At 50.6% G+C, this 17,349-nt stretch overlaps 1 protein-coding gene across 4 annotated transcripts in view; it reads right to left on the reverse strand.

Annotated features, from left to right (window-relative positions):
- Positions 1–17,349, reverse strand: part of LOC122369044 (histone-lysine N-methyltransferase PRDM9-like) — a 122,376-nt gene that overhangs the window by 69,342 nt on the left and 35,685 nt on the right. The window contains exons 11-12 of one of the 4 annotated variants that reach the window (XM_043343413.1): positions 15,654–16,091; positions 14,100–15,608 (exon numbers count right to left, since the gene is read on the reverse strand). In XM_043343413.1, the coding sequence (XP_043199348.1) occupies positions 14,602–15,608; positions 15,654–16,091 (1,445 nt within the window). In that variant the 3' untranslated portion in view covers positions 14,100–14,601. Of the gene's footprint in view, positions 1–1,140; positions 2,786–14,099; positions 16,092–17,349 lie in introns of those variants that run through there. The other 3 variants (XM_043343414.1, XM_043343415.1, XM_043343412.1) reach the window with 3 other exon arrangements.

Here is a 17,349-nt window from a genome sequence, read left to right on the forward strand (position 1 = left end):
ATATGGGGTGTGGGCCTACAGGCATTGGTCCGACCCCTGCCACCTCGGCCAACAAAATCTGCAGCTCTTATGGCCGACCTGTCATCGCGGAACTGCCGATTTTTGATATCGTGATCAACGTGTGTCGTATAACACGACTGGCCGAACACGGGCCTAATATATTTCGTCTAACCAGCCAAGAGCATGACTTTACACCAATCCGACCTCGAAGTCAAAATCCGAACATTTTCGAAGACTTCAACTCCGACTCTGGCCAAAACTGGCCAAAACAGTCAACTCCGACTGATTCCGGCTCCGACCCCACACTTCTGCAGTCACGCTACATTAAATTTCCAGCTTCTAAGAAATAAGCTATACGGTTGACAGGACCACAAAACTTTGAGGCGACTTGACTACTTGACTTAGTTTTCCTGACCTAAGGTTTTCTGGTATCAAGCTTGTTACAAGGGCTGCAAAATTCGTATTTTGGAACAGTTTTGCATAATGTTTTTTTTTTGCCAATTTTCGCGGCGCTTCGCGCCGATTCGTGCACAAACCAAAAGAGAAATTTGCGACTATACAACGCCCCCTCCCCAACGCGGGTTTGCAACATGCATTACCTATGCAATATGCATTATCGATCATATTAGTGACATACATCAGCAATTATACCGTGATAGAAGACGAGGCTTTGCCGTGTGAAACTGAATCGGAAATCAGATGTGTATATAGGTAGGTACTCGGTGGGAATGCGATCTATAGCCATTACTTTAAGGGAATACCTACCAAGCATAGTACGTAGTTCAAACCAGCTGAATGCTGATTGGCTAGCATTTTTCCGTAAGGGAATGGATTCCTCGGTAAGAGAATGACAAAGTGTAATCTATGGGAATGACTTCAGTCTTCAAACCTAAAATCGATACCGATATATTTGGCTAGGGTGATCGTTGGGCCATAAAAGCTCCTGATTTGTTCTCGTCTCAGCTCAAGCTACAAAACTGTTACTTCAGTTCAAAACCCTATGTTAAAAGTGGCATATTTGCTTTAAACGTTGAATGCATCCGACCGAAAAAGCCACGGTAAGAATTTCTACTATTGGGTTTTCAGTCGGTCAGTCCGTCCCCCCCAGTCAAAAATCCGTGGCGGCGCCCCTGCTAAACATCATGCATAGGCACACGACCTATGGTTGTCTCGATACCGTGCCAAATCACGTTTTGCACAATGCACAAGTAAAGTAAATTATATTCGCTGGGTCTTCGTGCATTGTGCTTATCAAACAGGAATGCAATTGTTAAGCGACGCAAAATGTGCAATGCAGGTCCAGGAAGTGACCACACACACCCGACCAGCCCCCACGGTCCACCAACACGCCCCACACCACTCGCCAGCCCACGCCAACCACTGAGACGAGCCCCTCCCCCCGCGCTGGTCTGACGCAACAGCTGGTCTACAAAGCGCTCCACCCGGCGACCCGAGCCGATGTCAAACGGCGTGGGTAGACTGTGCCGCATAACTTTCGGGTCATGCGGCACAGCCTACCGGTACCAGGCGGCTGCTGCCAATGCTGAGCCATAGGAACCCGGTGGATAAAGAGTAGAGGACCATCAACCTGTACACGACTGTACCTACTTCGCCAATCCCTCCATTTGCCGCATCGGTCATAACAGTGTATTACATAATTCCCAAAACTGTGTACCAGTTTCAAGTGACTTTCTATGTGCCGAACTACTGAACCGTTAAATAGTAGTTGCAGCAGTACAGCCGCTCTTCGCGTGGGTCTGCATGTGTTTGGTGAGATTTCCTCGTTGAGCAAACCGGGCCTGGCAATGTGAACAGCCGTACGGCCGCTCCCCCGTGTGGGTCCGCATGTGTTTGCTGAGATTTCCCCGTAGAGCACAACGGGCTTGGCAATGTGAACAGCCGTACGGCCGCTCCCCCGTGTGGGTCCGCATGTGTTTGCTGAGATTTCCCCGTAGAGCAAACCGGGCCTGGCAACGTGAGCAGCCGTACGGCCGCTCCCCCGTGTGGGTCCGCATGTGTATATTGAGGGTTGACCGACGAGTGAACCGTGAAAGACACACAGAGCAACTGAAAGGCCGCTCTCCGCTGTGAGTCAGCATGTGCGTATTGAGGTGCGATCGTCGAGTGAAGCGTGCCTTGCAGATGGAGCAGCAGTGCGGCTGTTCACAAAATGCAGCAGCAGCAGTGTGGGTCCGCATGTGTTTATTAAAACCTGATCGGTCAGTGAACCGTGCCGTGCAAGTAGAGCAGCCGAAAGGTCGCTCCCCCGTGTGGGTCCGCATGTGTGTGATGAGGTATGACCGTTGAGTGAACCGTGCCTTGCAGATGGAGCAGCCATATGGCCGCTCCCCAGTGTGAGTGCGCATATGTTTGATGAGGTTTGACCGCGTAGTGAACCGTGCAGTGCAGATGGAGCAGCCGTGTGGCCGCTCCCCCGTGTGGGTCCGCATGTGGGTGTTGAGAGTTGACCGTCGAGTGAACCGCGCCATACAGATGGAGCAGCCGTACGGCTGCACTCCAGTGTGAGTCAGCATGTGTGCCGTGAGGTGTGACCGTTGAGTGAACCGTGCCGTACAGACATCACAGCGGTGCGGCCGTTCCCCAGCGTGAGTCCTTTGGTGGTGTTTCATGTTTGTGGACCTGTTGGTCGAGTACTGACACCACTCGCACTTGAATCTGCCGTTCCTGTCGATGTGGCCGTGACTTGTCTTCACGTGTCCATCCAGATAATGTTGTCCCGCACATCTGAAGCCGCAGTGGGGACATTGGACCGAGCCACTGATGCCTGAAGAATACACAGAAGAAAGATCATTAACCAAGTTCCGTGCACAAAGCAGGTAGCACACGCACCGAAACAACAACGACGCCCAGAGATGACCCACGCAGCGGGTCGTTTCCAGATCACCGTGATGAGTGCTGTGGACAGTGAACGGCAATGTTGACGGGACAAGCCATCAGCGCCCATGAGTTGATCCGTTTATTGTTAAAAATACAGCCTTCAGAAACGGAGCGCTGAGCTCGTAGTACCTGTCCATTTCTAAGAACAAGCACTGACTCGAGGGTACGATCCGTCAAAATCCGTTGTAAAGGCACCACGATTTCGCGGCCTGTTCAAAAGCTAGTCAAAATCACGGAAAGTTAAGATATCTCTCAATCTGAATTGTTTCATGTTCGGTGTAACAGATCACCAGCCACCGGCAAGAACTTAACTCTGCAGATTCAACGTTCGTTTGCATTCGTATAAGTTCGTTCGTTCAGGTTCGTTCGTTCAAGTTCGTTCGTTCAAGTTCGTCAAATGTTCTCTCATAATAACTCAAGCTTCGCGCCGCTCACCCCTCACTGTCCTTTGGGGATTTTGTAAACGGACGCAAAAGCAGAAAACATAAAAATGACAAAAAAAGCTATATCAAACACTAGAAAAATAACCATCTCTGGCCAACGTAACAACATTTAACCTTCGCCCCAGTGGGGAAGGGGGCATATGTTACCACCCTGCCGCTTTTTTTTTGCGTGTGAATAAAAAACCGCGGCGTGTAGCGCCGCGCCGCTTGGAGCAGCTTTTGGTACATCAATTTTGGACAATGTGTGATATTTTTGACCCCAGGTCATGTCAGGTCAGGCCACCAGGTCAAGTTAACTGACCAAGCCTAAAAAGTTTGCAATCATGTCCAGCCTGCATGGTGTTTGTCAGAGAGGTTTCAAACTTGGTTGATTGTATGATGTTATGGGCGCCTAGAATTTGTATACCTCCGATTTTTTTTATATCCGTGACCTTTAAGGTCAGGTCAGTGGCGTGACTTTTCCATAATAAGTCGATGGAGAAAAACGAAAATGCCTCTAGATCCGTATGTACAGTAGGTCTATTAAAAAAGTCCCCGGCACCAGTGGGCGCTGCCTCCGCTGAGCCGAACCTCCGTATGCCTGTCCCGTATCGCGCCGGTATCAGGTCAGGTAGGGTCAGCGGGACCGCTCGGTCCGGCCCGCGGGCGGTGGACGGGCGGCCGGTAACGCTTTCCGCCAGCCAGCTGTAGAATCCAACAAACGGGACGGCCACCGCTCAGCGCAGCGAAACCGGTGTTAAAGAATGGCAGTAGATGTTCATGGCCTGGCCACAATGATTATGAGATACTCATTGTTAGCCCGTGCCCCACAGGAATGCCTTAGACTTTCACGCCCTGTTGGAGGGGAAATGGGGATTGGGCATCAATCTTATACCTCAGCTTTGGACATTTAAGTGGCATTCGAAGTAGCGTCAAAATAGCAAAAAGAAGAAGAAGAATACTTCTGCCAATTTTAGATCGGGTTAGAGCCAGAGGTCATGGCACCAGAGGTCATCGGTGGTAAAATTTTGCTTGGACAGGGTGCGTTGCGCGCACCGGTGCATTGGGTTTCCAATTTCCATGGAAACATCAACAGACTCGGAAGCTCGCAACGCTAGCGTGGAGCCGAATTCATATCAACCGCCGCAACAATGCAGCAGCGCAGCGCAGCGTGCTGCAACGCGGGGCCGTGAAACACCGCCCAGGGCTATCCATGTGTCAGGGCAATCCAACCCACGTGATGGGCTCGGCCCCAGCGGAGCATGAGGTCCAGGACTCCCGCCCGGGCCCCCTGTCTCCCCCTAATTCCTGTCATCCTTCCCACTCTGAAATCGACCGAGCCTAACCTAATACAACAATCAGCTCGTTTACCGCTGTCTGAATAATAGTGTCAGATTTAATTAAGGTGAACGGCTTAGCACGTAAATAACAGCAACTGCCACCATCGGTATTATGAGAAAACCAATTGCTTTTCCACAAACACTTAAAAGTTTTTAGCTTAAAACTTGCTTGAAATTAATTTTACCAGCCTCGTGTTCCTCTTATCAAAACGCTTCGAATGAATCAAAAGTTGATCTTTAAAGGTCATTTGAAAAATTTGGCCTATTGTTCAAAGACATGACCTGACCAGAAATTGTCATGATGCATAGCAGGATATTAGATCCGTATCGTGGAACTTTACAAACACTTCAGATGATTTCATAAATTAAGCATGTCTATCAAAAATAATTATTACATGGCTCATATGTAAGCTGGGTGTGTGATCATGCTTACGAGTATGTTGAACGCAACTGATATTGTTCTGTTGGCCACAATTTCTATCTTTAATTTATCCTCCCAGATTTCATATTTTTATTCATGACACATTGACGATGTGGAGAAAAAAAAACGATTGAAATACATTCAGTATGAGGAAGGGTCAAGGGTGCTAGATTCCTTCCGTCCTCGCTATCCTCAGGAAAAAACAATCCGCATCGCCCCTAGTCTTCATGCTTCCCTCTCTGGACTGGAGGTCACCCCACCAGCCAACCTGTAGTTGATGTCGGATCCATTCCAGGACACATAATCCTCTTCGGGTGACCGTTTGGGAGACGGCTGGACTGTCCCGACAGGGCAATCGTCCCACGGGAACAGTCTCGCCTCCGCAGATCACTGTGGCTGTCTCGCACAACCCAATAATTTTTACACCAGAGCATAGTTATGTCACAGTTCAATTTTCTCCCATTGACTTGAGCGATCTCAAAATTGACCCGGCCTTTCTGTCAACAATGTCAAACTTGCAAAGTAAACGTTTCAAATGCATATAGTGTTGCCCATTGAAATCGCTGAAAGTTCTAAAGCGATCGGTTAGTCGGTGTATTTAGATATGATGAGCACAGGAACTTTCCTTGAGGTAAGGTCACTTGACGTGACATGGTGTTATGACCTTGAATTGAAAGACTTGGGCGGGAAAATGGGTCATTTGAAATCTTAAAATGCTAGATTTTAACAATAATTGCAAACACTATCCCGGCCAAATAGCGAGTGAGAAGGGAGCGATCCCCCAACCCCATGTTTAACTCCTATGATTGAGCTAGCTGCTAGAGCCTCGCGGAAAAAACGAGCGTTGGCTTCGTTACGTGACGCAGCGACTGGTACCCGATTTTAAAATATCAGTGACCTCTTAGGGCAGGTCAAGGGTCCCAAGGGGCGTTCCACGACAAATCGACAAGTGCCCTGCACCCTCATATTTTATTTTTTGCTTAAAATTGGTCTAATGGGTTGTGATGGGCGGGGAAGCCAGCTGTGACAAGGATTTTTTTCTTCGAACAACGGTTTCCGAGATATAGCCTCGGGCAATTCCTGGAGGTCGCGCTGCAGCCCTATGTTTGGCGGCCTATAACTTCTTTTGACCTATTTTTCGAAGAGTGAACTTGATATTTTCCCCACTGAAAATTGCAATTTTGTCTTATGACGATTAAAGCCTTATCAATTGTCATTCATATGCGAAAATAAAAAAAGTGGATATCGCCCTGCGTTGACCTCAGGTCAGGTCATTTTTATGACCTGTCCATTATTACGAGCGGGAGCGACAGCGAGATCTCGAGAATAAAGCAAGATAGCAACAAGCGGTAAACGGTGCAGGGTACACACGGATAAGGTCTATAATTTTTACTGAGGTCATTTTCAGGTCAGGTCAAAGATGACGTCACAGGAGCAAAAAAAAAAGTCAAAATTGCGGCACTACATATATATGAAATTTTTCTCGAATAACTTTCAAGTTATCCCAGCTAGGAACAAACTAATAGCACCATCGTGATCCTCTCGTCGATCCGCATCGAAAGATATGTATGTTGACCTCGAAAGGTCGAAAGGTCAAAAGTTGACCTTATGTCACGTGACCTAAGGTCAACTTTTGACCTTTCGACCTTTCGAGGTCAACATACATATCTTTCGATGCGGATCGACGAGAGAATCACGATGGTGCTATTAGTTTGTTCCTAGCTGGGATAACTTGAAAGTTATTCGAGAAAAACTTCATACATATGTAGTGCCGCAATTTTGTCTTCCTTTTTGCTCCTGTGACGTCATCTTTGACCTGACCTAAAAATGACCTCAGTAAAAATTATAGACCTTATCCGTGTGTACCCTGCACCGTTTACCGCTTGTCGCTATCTTGCTTTATTCTCGAGATATCGCTGTCGCTCCCGCTCGTCACGTGACCTAAGGTCAACTTTTGACCTTTCGACCTTTCGAGGTCAACATACATATGTTTCGATGCGGATCGACGAGAGGATCACGATGGTGCTATTGGTTTGTTCCTAGCTGGGATACCTTGAAAGTTATTCGAGAAAAACTTCATATATATGTAGTGCCGCAATTTTGACTTCCTTTTTGCTCCTGTGACGTCATCTTTGACCTGACCTGAAAATGACCTCAGTAAAAATTATAGACCTTATCCGTTTGTACCCTGCAACGTTTACCGCTTGTCGCTATCTTGCTTTATTCTCGAGATCTCGCTGTCGCTCCCGCTCGTAATAATGGACAGGTCATAAAAATGACCTGACCTGAGGTCAACGCAGGGCGATATCCACTTTTTTTATTTTCGCATATGAATGACAATTGATAAGGCTTTAATCGTCATCAGACAAAATTGCAACTTTCAGTGGGGAAAATATCAAGGTCACTCTTCGAAAAATAGGTCAAAAGGTCACGTGATCAAAATTTTCAAAAATTGAAAATCAGAGATAGCCAAAATGTTTGTTGGCTGATTGTGAGTTGAACCATATAAAGTTTTTATCGTAGAAAACCGATGGTTTCTGAGTTATAGGCCGCCAAACATAGGGCTGCAGCGCGACCTCCAGGAATTGCCCGAGGCTATATCTCGGAAACCGTTGTTCAGAGAAAAAAATCCTTGCCACAGCTGGCTTCCCCGCCCATCACAACCCCTTACACCAGTTTTTAACGAAAAATAAAATATGAGGGTGCAAATTTAATCTTTTATTTGTCGATTTGTCGTGGAACGCCCCCCAAGGCATTCGATCGGTTTTTGGTAAATAACTTCGCAAAAATGGTCGCATTATCGTCATTTCGATACAATCGTGTTTTCTGTTCTCAGACGCGTCGATTTATACGCTTTTTTGTTTAGGTGAAAGCAATTTAGGATGTTTACCTGAGGTCAATGTCATGTTAGGGCAACACAGGTCACGAAGCTGTTGAAAGGAGGATATGTTGCATAAAAGTCCATTGATGGCTGTCCCGACTGGCTAGCTCATTTTGATCGGGAGTTATTGACGAAGCACTCCTATCACCCTAGTCCTAGTGACGTCATAAATGACGTCACGCAAGGTGAACAATGCAAAAGTGAAGCATTAAACCTTGCCAAGAATGTATGAAGTCACGATTTGAAGTGCTTGAGGCATAATTTTAGATCATTTTCGACGCCAAATTAACAGTTTCCATATTTCCCCATTATGCTTATATGACACTAAGTGCATTGCGGATTTGCATCATTTTATAACCGACAACCGTGCAGAGATTTACTTAAGACGCCATGAAAACGTGGTTGATGTCAAATGATCCGGCTTGAATTAAATGCAAGGCGTATGAAATGTCAGCCTTCTATCATCAGTGTGCTTTGAGCAACCGCAAAAAATACATGGTGGCGGCATTCACCCATTCTTCTCGGCAGGCGAGGGTTAAACCTCGCTTCGAATTATTGCAGATAATGATGCGACCGAAAACAAAGCATTTATCTGTGTCTAGAACGGCCGCTGACTTGTTGGACAAGATCTCCAATCTTGATTTGCTAGATGGGAATAAAATACTCGGTATGTGATACATATATACCCCTCGATTTGCCCTCGCGCTAAGTCTATTTTAATCATCACTGTCGCTTTTTATCCGAGATGATGTAGCCGCTAAACGGGTTGTTTTGTTTGCTTGCGTTGAGTGGTCATTACTCATTACGGATTATTGAAGGATTATGATAAAATAGGAATGGGGCGAGGGAGGATATGCACTGCGTCTGCAGGTGTTTAATTTAGATCACAAAGGCATCATTTCCGGCATAGTGCAGAGTCGCTATCTTCCCCCTCCTCTGCACTGCGGCATCTCTGCGCCCCACACACGGCGTCCTCGCTCCACGGCCGGCCGCCGCCAACTGACCCACTCGCCGGGCGCCGCGACCTGACCTGTGTCGCTGCCGCGGCCTGCGCAATAGAGTCGGGGCTGGAATCCGGGGGTTCGGCCGGCCGGCCGCCTCTGGAGCGGGGGACTTTTTTAGTAGACCTACTGTACACTCGCCTACTAATTGTGATGTTCGCCCCCCCCCCCCCCGACGGCCCAGCGTTTGACTGGAACGGTATACTGCGCCGCCTCACACCCAGGTTCAGCGGTACAGTATATCACTCTGGCCTCAACGGTAGACTGCGCCGCCTCACACCCAGGGTTAGCGGTACAGTATATCCCTCTGGCCTCAACGGTAGACTGCGCCGCCTCACACCCAGGTTTAGCGGTACAGTATATCCCTCTGGCCTCAACGGTAGACTGCGCCGCCTCACACCCAGGTTTAGCGGTACAGTATATCCCTCTGGCCTCAACGGTAGACTGCGCCGCCTCACACCCAGGGTTAGCGGTACAGTATATCCCTCTGGCCTCAACGGTATACTGCGCCGCCTCACACCCAGGTTTAGCGGTACAGTATATCCCTCTGGCCTCAACGGTAGACTGCGCCGCCTCACACCCAGGGTTAGCGGTACAGTATATCCCCCTGGCCTCAACGGTAGACTGTGCCGCCTCACACCCAGGTTTAGCGGTACAGTATATCCCTCTGGCCTCAACGGTAGACTGTGCCGCCTCACACCCAGGTTTAGCGGTACAGTATATCCCTCTGGCCTCAACGGTAGACTGTGCCGCCTCACACCCAGGTTCAGCGGTACAGTATATCCCTCTGGCCTCAACGGTAGACTGCGCCGCCTCACACCCAGGTTTAGCGGTACAGTATATCACTCTGGCCTCAACGGTAGACTGCGCCGCCTCACACCCAGGTTTAGCGGTACAGTATATCCCTCTGGCCTCAACGGTAGACTGCGCCGCCTCACACCCAGGTTTAGCGGTACAGTATATCCCTCTGGCCTCAACGGTAGACTGCGCCGCCTCACACCCAGGTTTAGCGGTACAGTATATCCCCTGGCCTCAACGGTAGACTGCGCCGCCTCACACCCAGGTTTAGCGGTACAGTATATCCCTCTGGCCTCAACGGTAGACTGCGCCGCCTCACACCCAGGTTTAGCGGTACAGTATATCCCCCTGGCCTCAACGGTAGACTGCGCCGCCTCACACCCAGGTTTAGCGGTACAGTATATCCCTCTGGCCTCACGCTCGGCACAGACGCGTTGGGCTGGGTCAGGGACGCGCCGCGCTGCGCTGGCCGCCTTACCACTCATTATTACGGAGCGAGCGAAGCGAGCGGAATCTTTCCTTAGATTAACGGAAATTTCTGAGTATGAGCAGCCGGCAGTGGCGCAGCCAGGATTTCATTTCGGGGGGGGGGGGGGGTCATCGCCTCCAAAGCGGGCCCCATAGTGTGCGGGCCCCCACCCATTTTTCAGAATCTCCATATTTCATAGGTACACATTCTGCTGGGCGGGCCCCCTTTACCTGCCCGATAACCCTGAACGAGTTTGAATCGGAAAATTTTGATAGAACAATAGCTCGGTAATCACCCGGTGTGTCATCAATGGGTTAATTTCCACGCAAATTGACCACGACAGAAATATAGGTAGGCACTGTCACTATGAAGTATGAATTCGTATCTTTCGAGGCCGAAATGTACGCCTTCGGTAATATGCATAGCATATATGCAAACGGAGCTGTTGCCTGCTTCTGTCGGACAATATATGATATACATATGTACCTACTTTGTAGTCCCATGTGCCTGTCCTAAAGTCATCTATTGGCTGCTGTAGTACCTAGATTGTGCCATTATTCTTCTTCATTACGCGAATTCGCTCACAAGAAATTTTAACGCGCTCATATCAGACATTTAGTGCCTTTGGCCGGGTTTGTTGTGGTGTGGTAATGTGGTGATGTAGATTCTGTCTGTTACCGAGGTCCCGGCATGGTGTTACTCCATGGTGTTACTTAGCGCGGGGTGCAGGCCTGCAGACTGTTGCACCTAGCGCGCTGAAATTTGCGCAACTTATAGAACAAGGATGGACAACGTGCCTTTTAGGGGTCTCAGTTCGATCGGGACGATAGTGAGCACATGGCCCATGCCCAAAAAGTGCAAATTCGCGTCATATGCTTTACATGTTTAAGTCGGCTTGCAAAATCGGGCGAAAATGGTTAAATTTGCCCGACACGGGTCCGGTCCCTGTGCAATATCTCGGTAACCGTGGATCCGATCGGCACGGGGAACACAGTATCGTGTAGTGAATCGAACGGGCTATCGAATGGTGTGCGATGCAGGGAATGGCTCGCGCCACGTGCTCCTGTGAGGCACTTTTGCTTAAAAATTGACGTTTCATACGGATTTTGGACCTTATACCATTTTCGGGTGACTGTCAGACGGGGCGAACTCAAACAACACCTAAAGGCAAGAGAAATGTACCGCTTCTCATGAAAAAATGTGAAAAGCTAATTGATCAAAAACAAGGTGGAACAGACTGGAGAGCATAGTATTTGTCCATGATGTGCCACTTGCTTAATTACATGGGTTTTGCTACATAACCTGATATGTTTGACAATTGAAAATGGCATCGTTGGAAAGAACATTAAATTTTGTCCAAAATCCAAGCATCGCTTTTGCAAGACGAGCAACAGCATTCTTAAAAAGATAAATGTTCCAAACCTCTACATGGCAATTCATCGCTGGCTTTCATTTTTCAATAACTTACGTCAACCTATGTTATAAAATACACTTGACATGATCTATAGTAGAACGCACGCTTATCTGGCACGGACACCTCGATGCGAAGGATATTTTTCCCAAACCAAAATGTTTAGCCGTCAAAAAGCAATCGACGGAAATGGATACATAGCCCACGGAGACAAGACCAACCAAACGCCTACCGATCAAAAGTACCCCTTATCCGCGTTGCGGAGCAAGTGGGTGACCCTAGCGGGCCCCATCCACCCGGGGGCCTGGGCCCCATCCACACGGGCCCGGGCGCCGTCCACCCGGGGCTTTGGGGTCCATCCACCAGGGGGCCCGGGCCCCGTCCACCCGAGGGCCCGGGTCCCGTTCTTCCAGGGGTCCGGGCCCCGTTCTCCCGGGGACCCGGGTCCGTCCACCCGGGGCTACGGGGCCCACCCACCAGGGGCCCGGGCCCCGTTCTCCCGGGGCCCGGGTCCAATCCACCTGAGGGCCCGGGCCCCGGGGCTCCATCCACCCGGGGCCCGGGCCCATTCTCCCGGGCCCGGGCCCATCCACAGGGTCCCGGGGCCCGTCCACCCGAGGGCCCGGGTCCCGTTCTCCCAGGGGTCCGGGCCCCGTTCTCCCGGGGCCCGGGCTCCGTCCACCCGGGGCTCCGGGGCCCATCCACCAGGGGCCCGGGCTCAATCCACACGGGGCCCGGGCTCCGTCCACCCGGGCCCCATTCTCCCGGGGGCCCGGGCTCCGTTCTCCCGGGGGGCCGGGCTCCATCCACCCGGGGCCCCGGGCCCATCCACCGGGGGCCCGGGCTCCATCCACTCGGGGGCCCGGGCCCCATCTACCCGGGGGTCCGGGCCCATCTACCTGGGGGCCTGGGCCCCATCTACCCGGGGGCCCGGGCCCCATCTACCCAGGGACCCGGGCCCCATCTACCCAGGGACCCGGGCCCCATCTACCCGGGGCCCGGGCCCTTTGCACCTGGGGCCCATGGACCATCACCCGTGGTGTCCCAGTAGGCATTTCTCGAAGCGGGCTCGTCCGATTATATTAGGACCTCTCTCCTCCCTCCGTCCCTCCCTCCCTCTCCCTCTCTCTCTCTCTCTCTCTCTCTCTCTCTCTCTCTCTCGCTATCCCAGAGCGGGCCCCTGACAGAAATTTCGGGGGGTCAGCTGACCTTCTGACCCCCCCCCCTGGCTGCGCCACTGGCAGCCGGCCGTGGTCACGACTTTGCGACGCTTATATCTCAGCAACCACTTGACCGATTTGCACGCGGTGATTTTTGAATTTTTGTAGGGTAGCTTCATTCCTTCTACCAAGTATTGGACTATTCCCGATGCATGTGGGTGACCCCTCATGCACGTGCCACGTGCAAAACGAAGAGGTGTCAGTTTTGCAATTGTTGCAATATCTCGGTGACTACTTGGCCGATTGCGCTCAAAGTTGGCATGTAGGTAGGCACTAGAGATGTCAATCGGATACCAGCTTTTTGGTATACCGATACCAAACCGATACCAACTTGGTATTTGGTATTTCAATCGTAATGTGTTTGGTATTTTGTTGGTATCATAAGCCCTCACTAATATATAAAAGGCTAAGAAATCGGTAAAAAGTTGGTATTTCCCTCAGTTTCCCAAGTTGGTTTGGTTTCGGTATTTTCCCGTGGTTTTGGTTGGTATTTGGTTTGGTATCGATATTCCGATTTTCCGTAATTGACATCACTAGTAGGCACCCGCTAGGCAATGCATATCCATGTGCCAGAGTTGGGGTGCTACTGCACGTGCGCACGTGCAGTGGTCGATTCCAGATCTCGAGAACGGCTGGACCGATGGCGCTCAAATTTGGTACATGGTTAGGGACCGGTTAGTAGGGTGCCGTGCAAAAGTCAGTTGGGACCCATTTTGCACGTGCGCACGTGCAGGGTGCCGCTTCCAGATCTCGAGAACGGCTGGGCCGATTGTGCTCAAATTTGGCACATCGCTAGAGACCGGTTAGTAGGGTGCCGTGCACAAGTCAGTTGGAGGTACCCCCTCGAAATTTCGCACGTGCAAGGCTCACCCTCTCGCTCGCTCCGTTAGTCGCCCCAAAAGGCGTTATACTGGTAATCAAGGTATTTGAGGAGTCCATAGATCGAGTTTTTACGTTCTTGTAGGAAGTTAATGACAGGCCTGATAAGTCCTAGTCGGTGGGATGGGCATCGATAAGTCCTCGGAGTCGACGGGCTCCCCCGTAAAAGTTAGGCCGAGATGTGGTGACGTCGAGTGTGTCGTGGTGCTGTGTTGGTGCAGCGTGTGTTGTGGTGTTAGTGGTAACTCGGCAGGCCGACGGGCCCTAAATTGAGGAAGGCCCGTGATGGGACAGCATGGTAGCCTCCGATGAGTTTTTATTTAGTTTCTTTGTTAGATGGCGGATAGCAGACAGAAGACGACACTTAGCCATAGCCATAAGCCATGAGCGTTTATTAGAATTCTTCCACGTGATGGCTAATACGAATTCGGTCGAGTGGTTTACAGAAAACGCACAAATCCACAAATTAAAACAATCCTCAATCAAATATACATGATTAAACGTGTTGTACAAGTTGAGTATAAAAAGACTGGGGATATATTTAAAAGCGACACGAACGACACGTTTCAAACACTACAATATAACAGCGTTTTAAAATACAACCAAATGCATCACCATCTTGCGCCCTAGTGCCTTATGTGTGCGGCTTGCGCTCCACGCCGCCGCGGCCCTATCAGCGAACACTCGCTGGGTTTTGGAGAGTCTGCACTTTATGAGGTCGAGCATACCCGATACTACTGCGCGGAGTTGCGAGATGACGCTGTTGAACGGTGGACGAACATGTCTGATAGGGCCTGGGGGCACTGACCGTCGTCCAGGGCCCTCTGCACGTGAACACGGTCATGGCGGTGCACCAGTTCCTCAACAGTCTCCCTGCCTGTTGCTCCCCGCGCATTTACCGTTCTTTTTCAGATGGGCCATGAGAGGGGGTTTATGGATGAAGCCCGCACCACAAATTCCACATTTGTAGGGTTGTTCGCCGGTGTGCCGGCGCTGATGCGTTGATAGCACATCCTGGCGGGAGAAGCCCTGTCCACATGTCTCACAGGTGTAAGGCTTTTCCCCGGTGTGAATTCTCATGTGTTTCTGGAGCGTAGTGCGCCTGGCAAACTGCATGTCACATAGCTCACACTTGTGAGGCCTCTCCTGAGTGTGCGTCATGTAATGTTTCGTCAGATCACCTTTAAGCGCGAATGTTTTAAAACATTCGCCACATCTGAATGGCTTTTCACCCATGTGACACTTAATGTGTCTTTTCAAGGCAATCGGCGCAGCGAAGCCTTTTCCACATAAATCACAAACATGCCTCAGTTTCAGGTCTTTCGTTTTAGGTTTGACATCTCCGAAATGAACTTCTCGAATATGTCTCAAAAGAACATCTCTCCTTTTGTACGCCCTTTCACACAAACTGCATTTGTGTGACGCTTTATCTGAATGCGTCGCCAAGTGCGTTTTAAGTCCTCTAGCGTACTTATAGCAGTTTCCGCATTTTTTACACCGGTGTGGTCCAGACCCGGGCGCCCCGTCCTCTCCGTCTCCGGACTCATCAGTACCAGACCCGGGCGCCCCGTGCTCTTCGTCTCCGGACTCATCAGTACCAGACCCGGGCGCCCCGTCCTCTCCGTCTCCGGACTCATCAGTACCAGACCCGGGCGCCCCGTCCTCTCCGTCTCCGGACTCATCAGTACCAGACCCGGGCGCCCCGTCCTCTCCGTCTCCGGACTCATCAGTACCAGACCCGGGCGCCCCGTCCTCTCCGTCTCCGGACTCATCAGTACCAGACCCGGGCGCCCCGTCCTCTCCGTCTCCGGACTCATCAGTACCAGACCCGGGCGCCCCGTCCTCTCCGTCTCCGGACTCATCAGTACCAGACCCGGGCGCCCCGTCCTCTCCGTCTCCGGACTCATCAGTACCAGACCCGGGCGCCCCGTCCTCTCCGTCTCCGGACTCATCAGTAACTCGGCTGGCGCTAACACCATCCGACACAGTCGAAGCGTGGGACCGCCGCTGTTGCCCGGAACTGTCCAGTGACGGTTTGCTGTCCTGGTATGTGCGCCGCACATTCCGGCATTCGTCCTGCTCCGTGTTTACGGCGTCTGTGTCGCTACCGCTGTGGTCGGAGGAGACATCCAGGCGTCTGGAATGGCCGTCGAGGTGGCTCTGGAACTCGGCCAGGCCGTGCAGCGCCAGTCCACAGAGGTCGCACCGGTGTGGCGGAGCCTGGTCACCGGCAGACGGGTGCGTCGACGTGCCCGCTCCGGTCAGTGCTGCGCCCTCAGAGCGTCCACATGTGCCCAGATCTGGCACATCATCAGCAAACTCCTGAGCCGTGTCCCTTGCAAGAGACGTGCCTGAAATGTGAATAGTACATACTGAGTTATCTGGACTCTGTGTGGTTTACCGTAAGCGACAGTGTCGGCAGTGAACTCACTCTGAATAAAAAAAGATAGATAGGGGAGACTGGGGACAAGTGGGCTATGATTTTTACATCAACTTTGAAAATCGTAAAAAATATTCCGGAATTAGGGGATGGAAAGCATGGCTTCACATGCTTTCAAGTTTCCATTCGGATATATTCACATTGGGGAGGGACTGACAATAAACGTTGTACCGATGTGTGTGCATGTGCGTGTGCGTGTGTCTTTGTGTGTTGAAGCATTTCGGCATCTGGAGCCCAAATGGTTGGGCCCATCGAGACGAGGAGCGAGACTACCCAAATGGGTAGGCCACCGTTCGACACACCGATCCGGGGAAACGATGATGGTGCTGGTCCCGTGTCAATCCGCACACCGTGGCACGTGCCATGACGCCGACACTGCAATTTTCGGGGCTAAAGGCCAAACGGCCGACGGCACAGGTTGTAAACTCGCAGGGCACATGCAGCCCACCTTGAACCGTGGTCCGTTAAGGTTTCCGTCTCTGAGGGGTGCACACCGCCCGTGCCAGAAGCGATAACATTTTTTTGCCAAGAGATCCTCTGGTCTGGATAAATTTTGAGCTAGCGACATCAAATTTGGCAGGCTGGTAGAGGTCGAGAACCGCTACATGACAAGGTCATGTAAAAATGGTCGTGATGAGGTGCACAGTGCACGTGCTGGGCACGTGCGAGCAGTTTTCACCTCTGCTAGGTATTGTCAATGTCAAGGTTGTAGACCAAGTGGTTGAACCAATCAGTCCGAAACTTCACTTGTCGACCGTCAGCAGTAGGCATGAAAATTTAATCATTTGGCGATCCTGATGTTGTATGGTACACATGGCACGTGGCAGAGACGGGTTCCTTTTTTGAGGCTGGTAATTACCGGCTCCCCTAATTTTATCAAATTCTACCTTTTTTACCAAATGCTCCCTGTTTATTCCAAAAGCAACCTTAAATGACCAAAACAATTTTTTTTTTCAATTTCTCCTTTTCACTGCAAAACGCTACCTTATTCTTACTGAAACCTCCCTTGTTCTTACCACAAGTCCCCTTTTCTAGTTGAAGTTTGTCATCTGAAGACATTTTTGCAAAAAATTGTAGCACTTCTAATGCAATGATTGAATTCTACCAATCACATTGTGGTCTGGCAAATTTAAAATGCCATTACCTTCTCCATGCACCATTACAATGCA

This window comes from Amphibalanus amphitrite, unplaced genomic scaffold, assembly GCF_019059575.1.
Source record: "Amphibalanus amphitrite isolate SeventyFive unplaced genomic scaffold, NRLGWU_Aamphi_draft 001001F_arrow, whole genome shotgun sequence".
NCBI classification, from domain to species: Eukaryota; Metazoa; Arthropoda; class Thecostraca; order Balanomorpha; family Balanidae; genus Amphibalanus; species Amphibalanus amphitrite.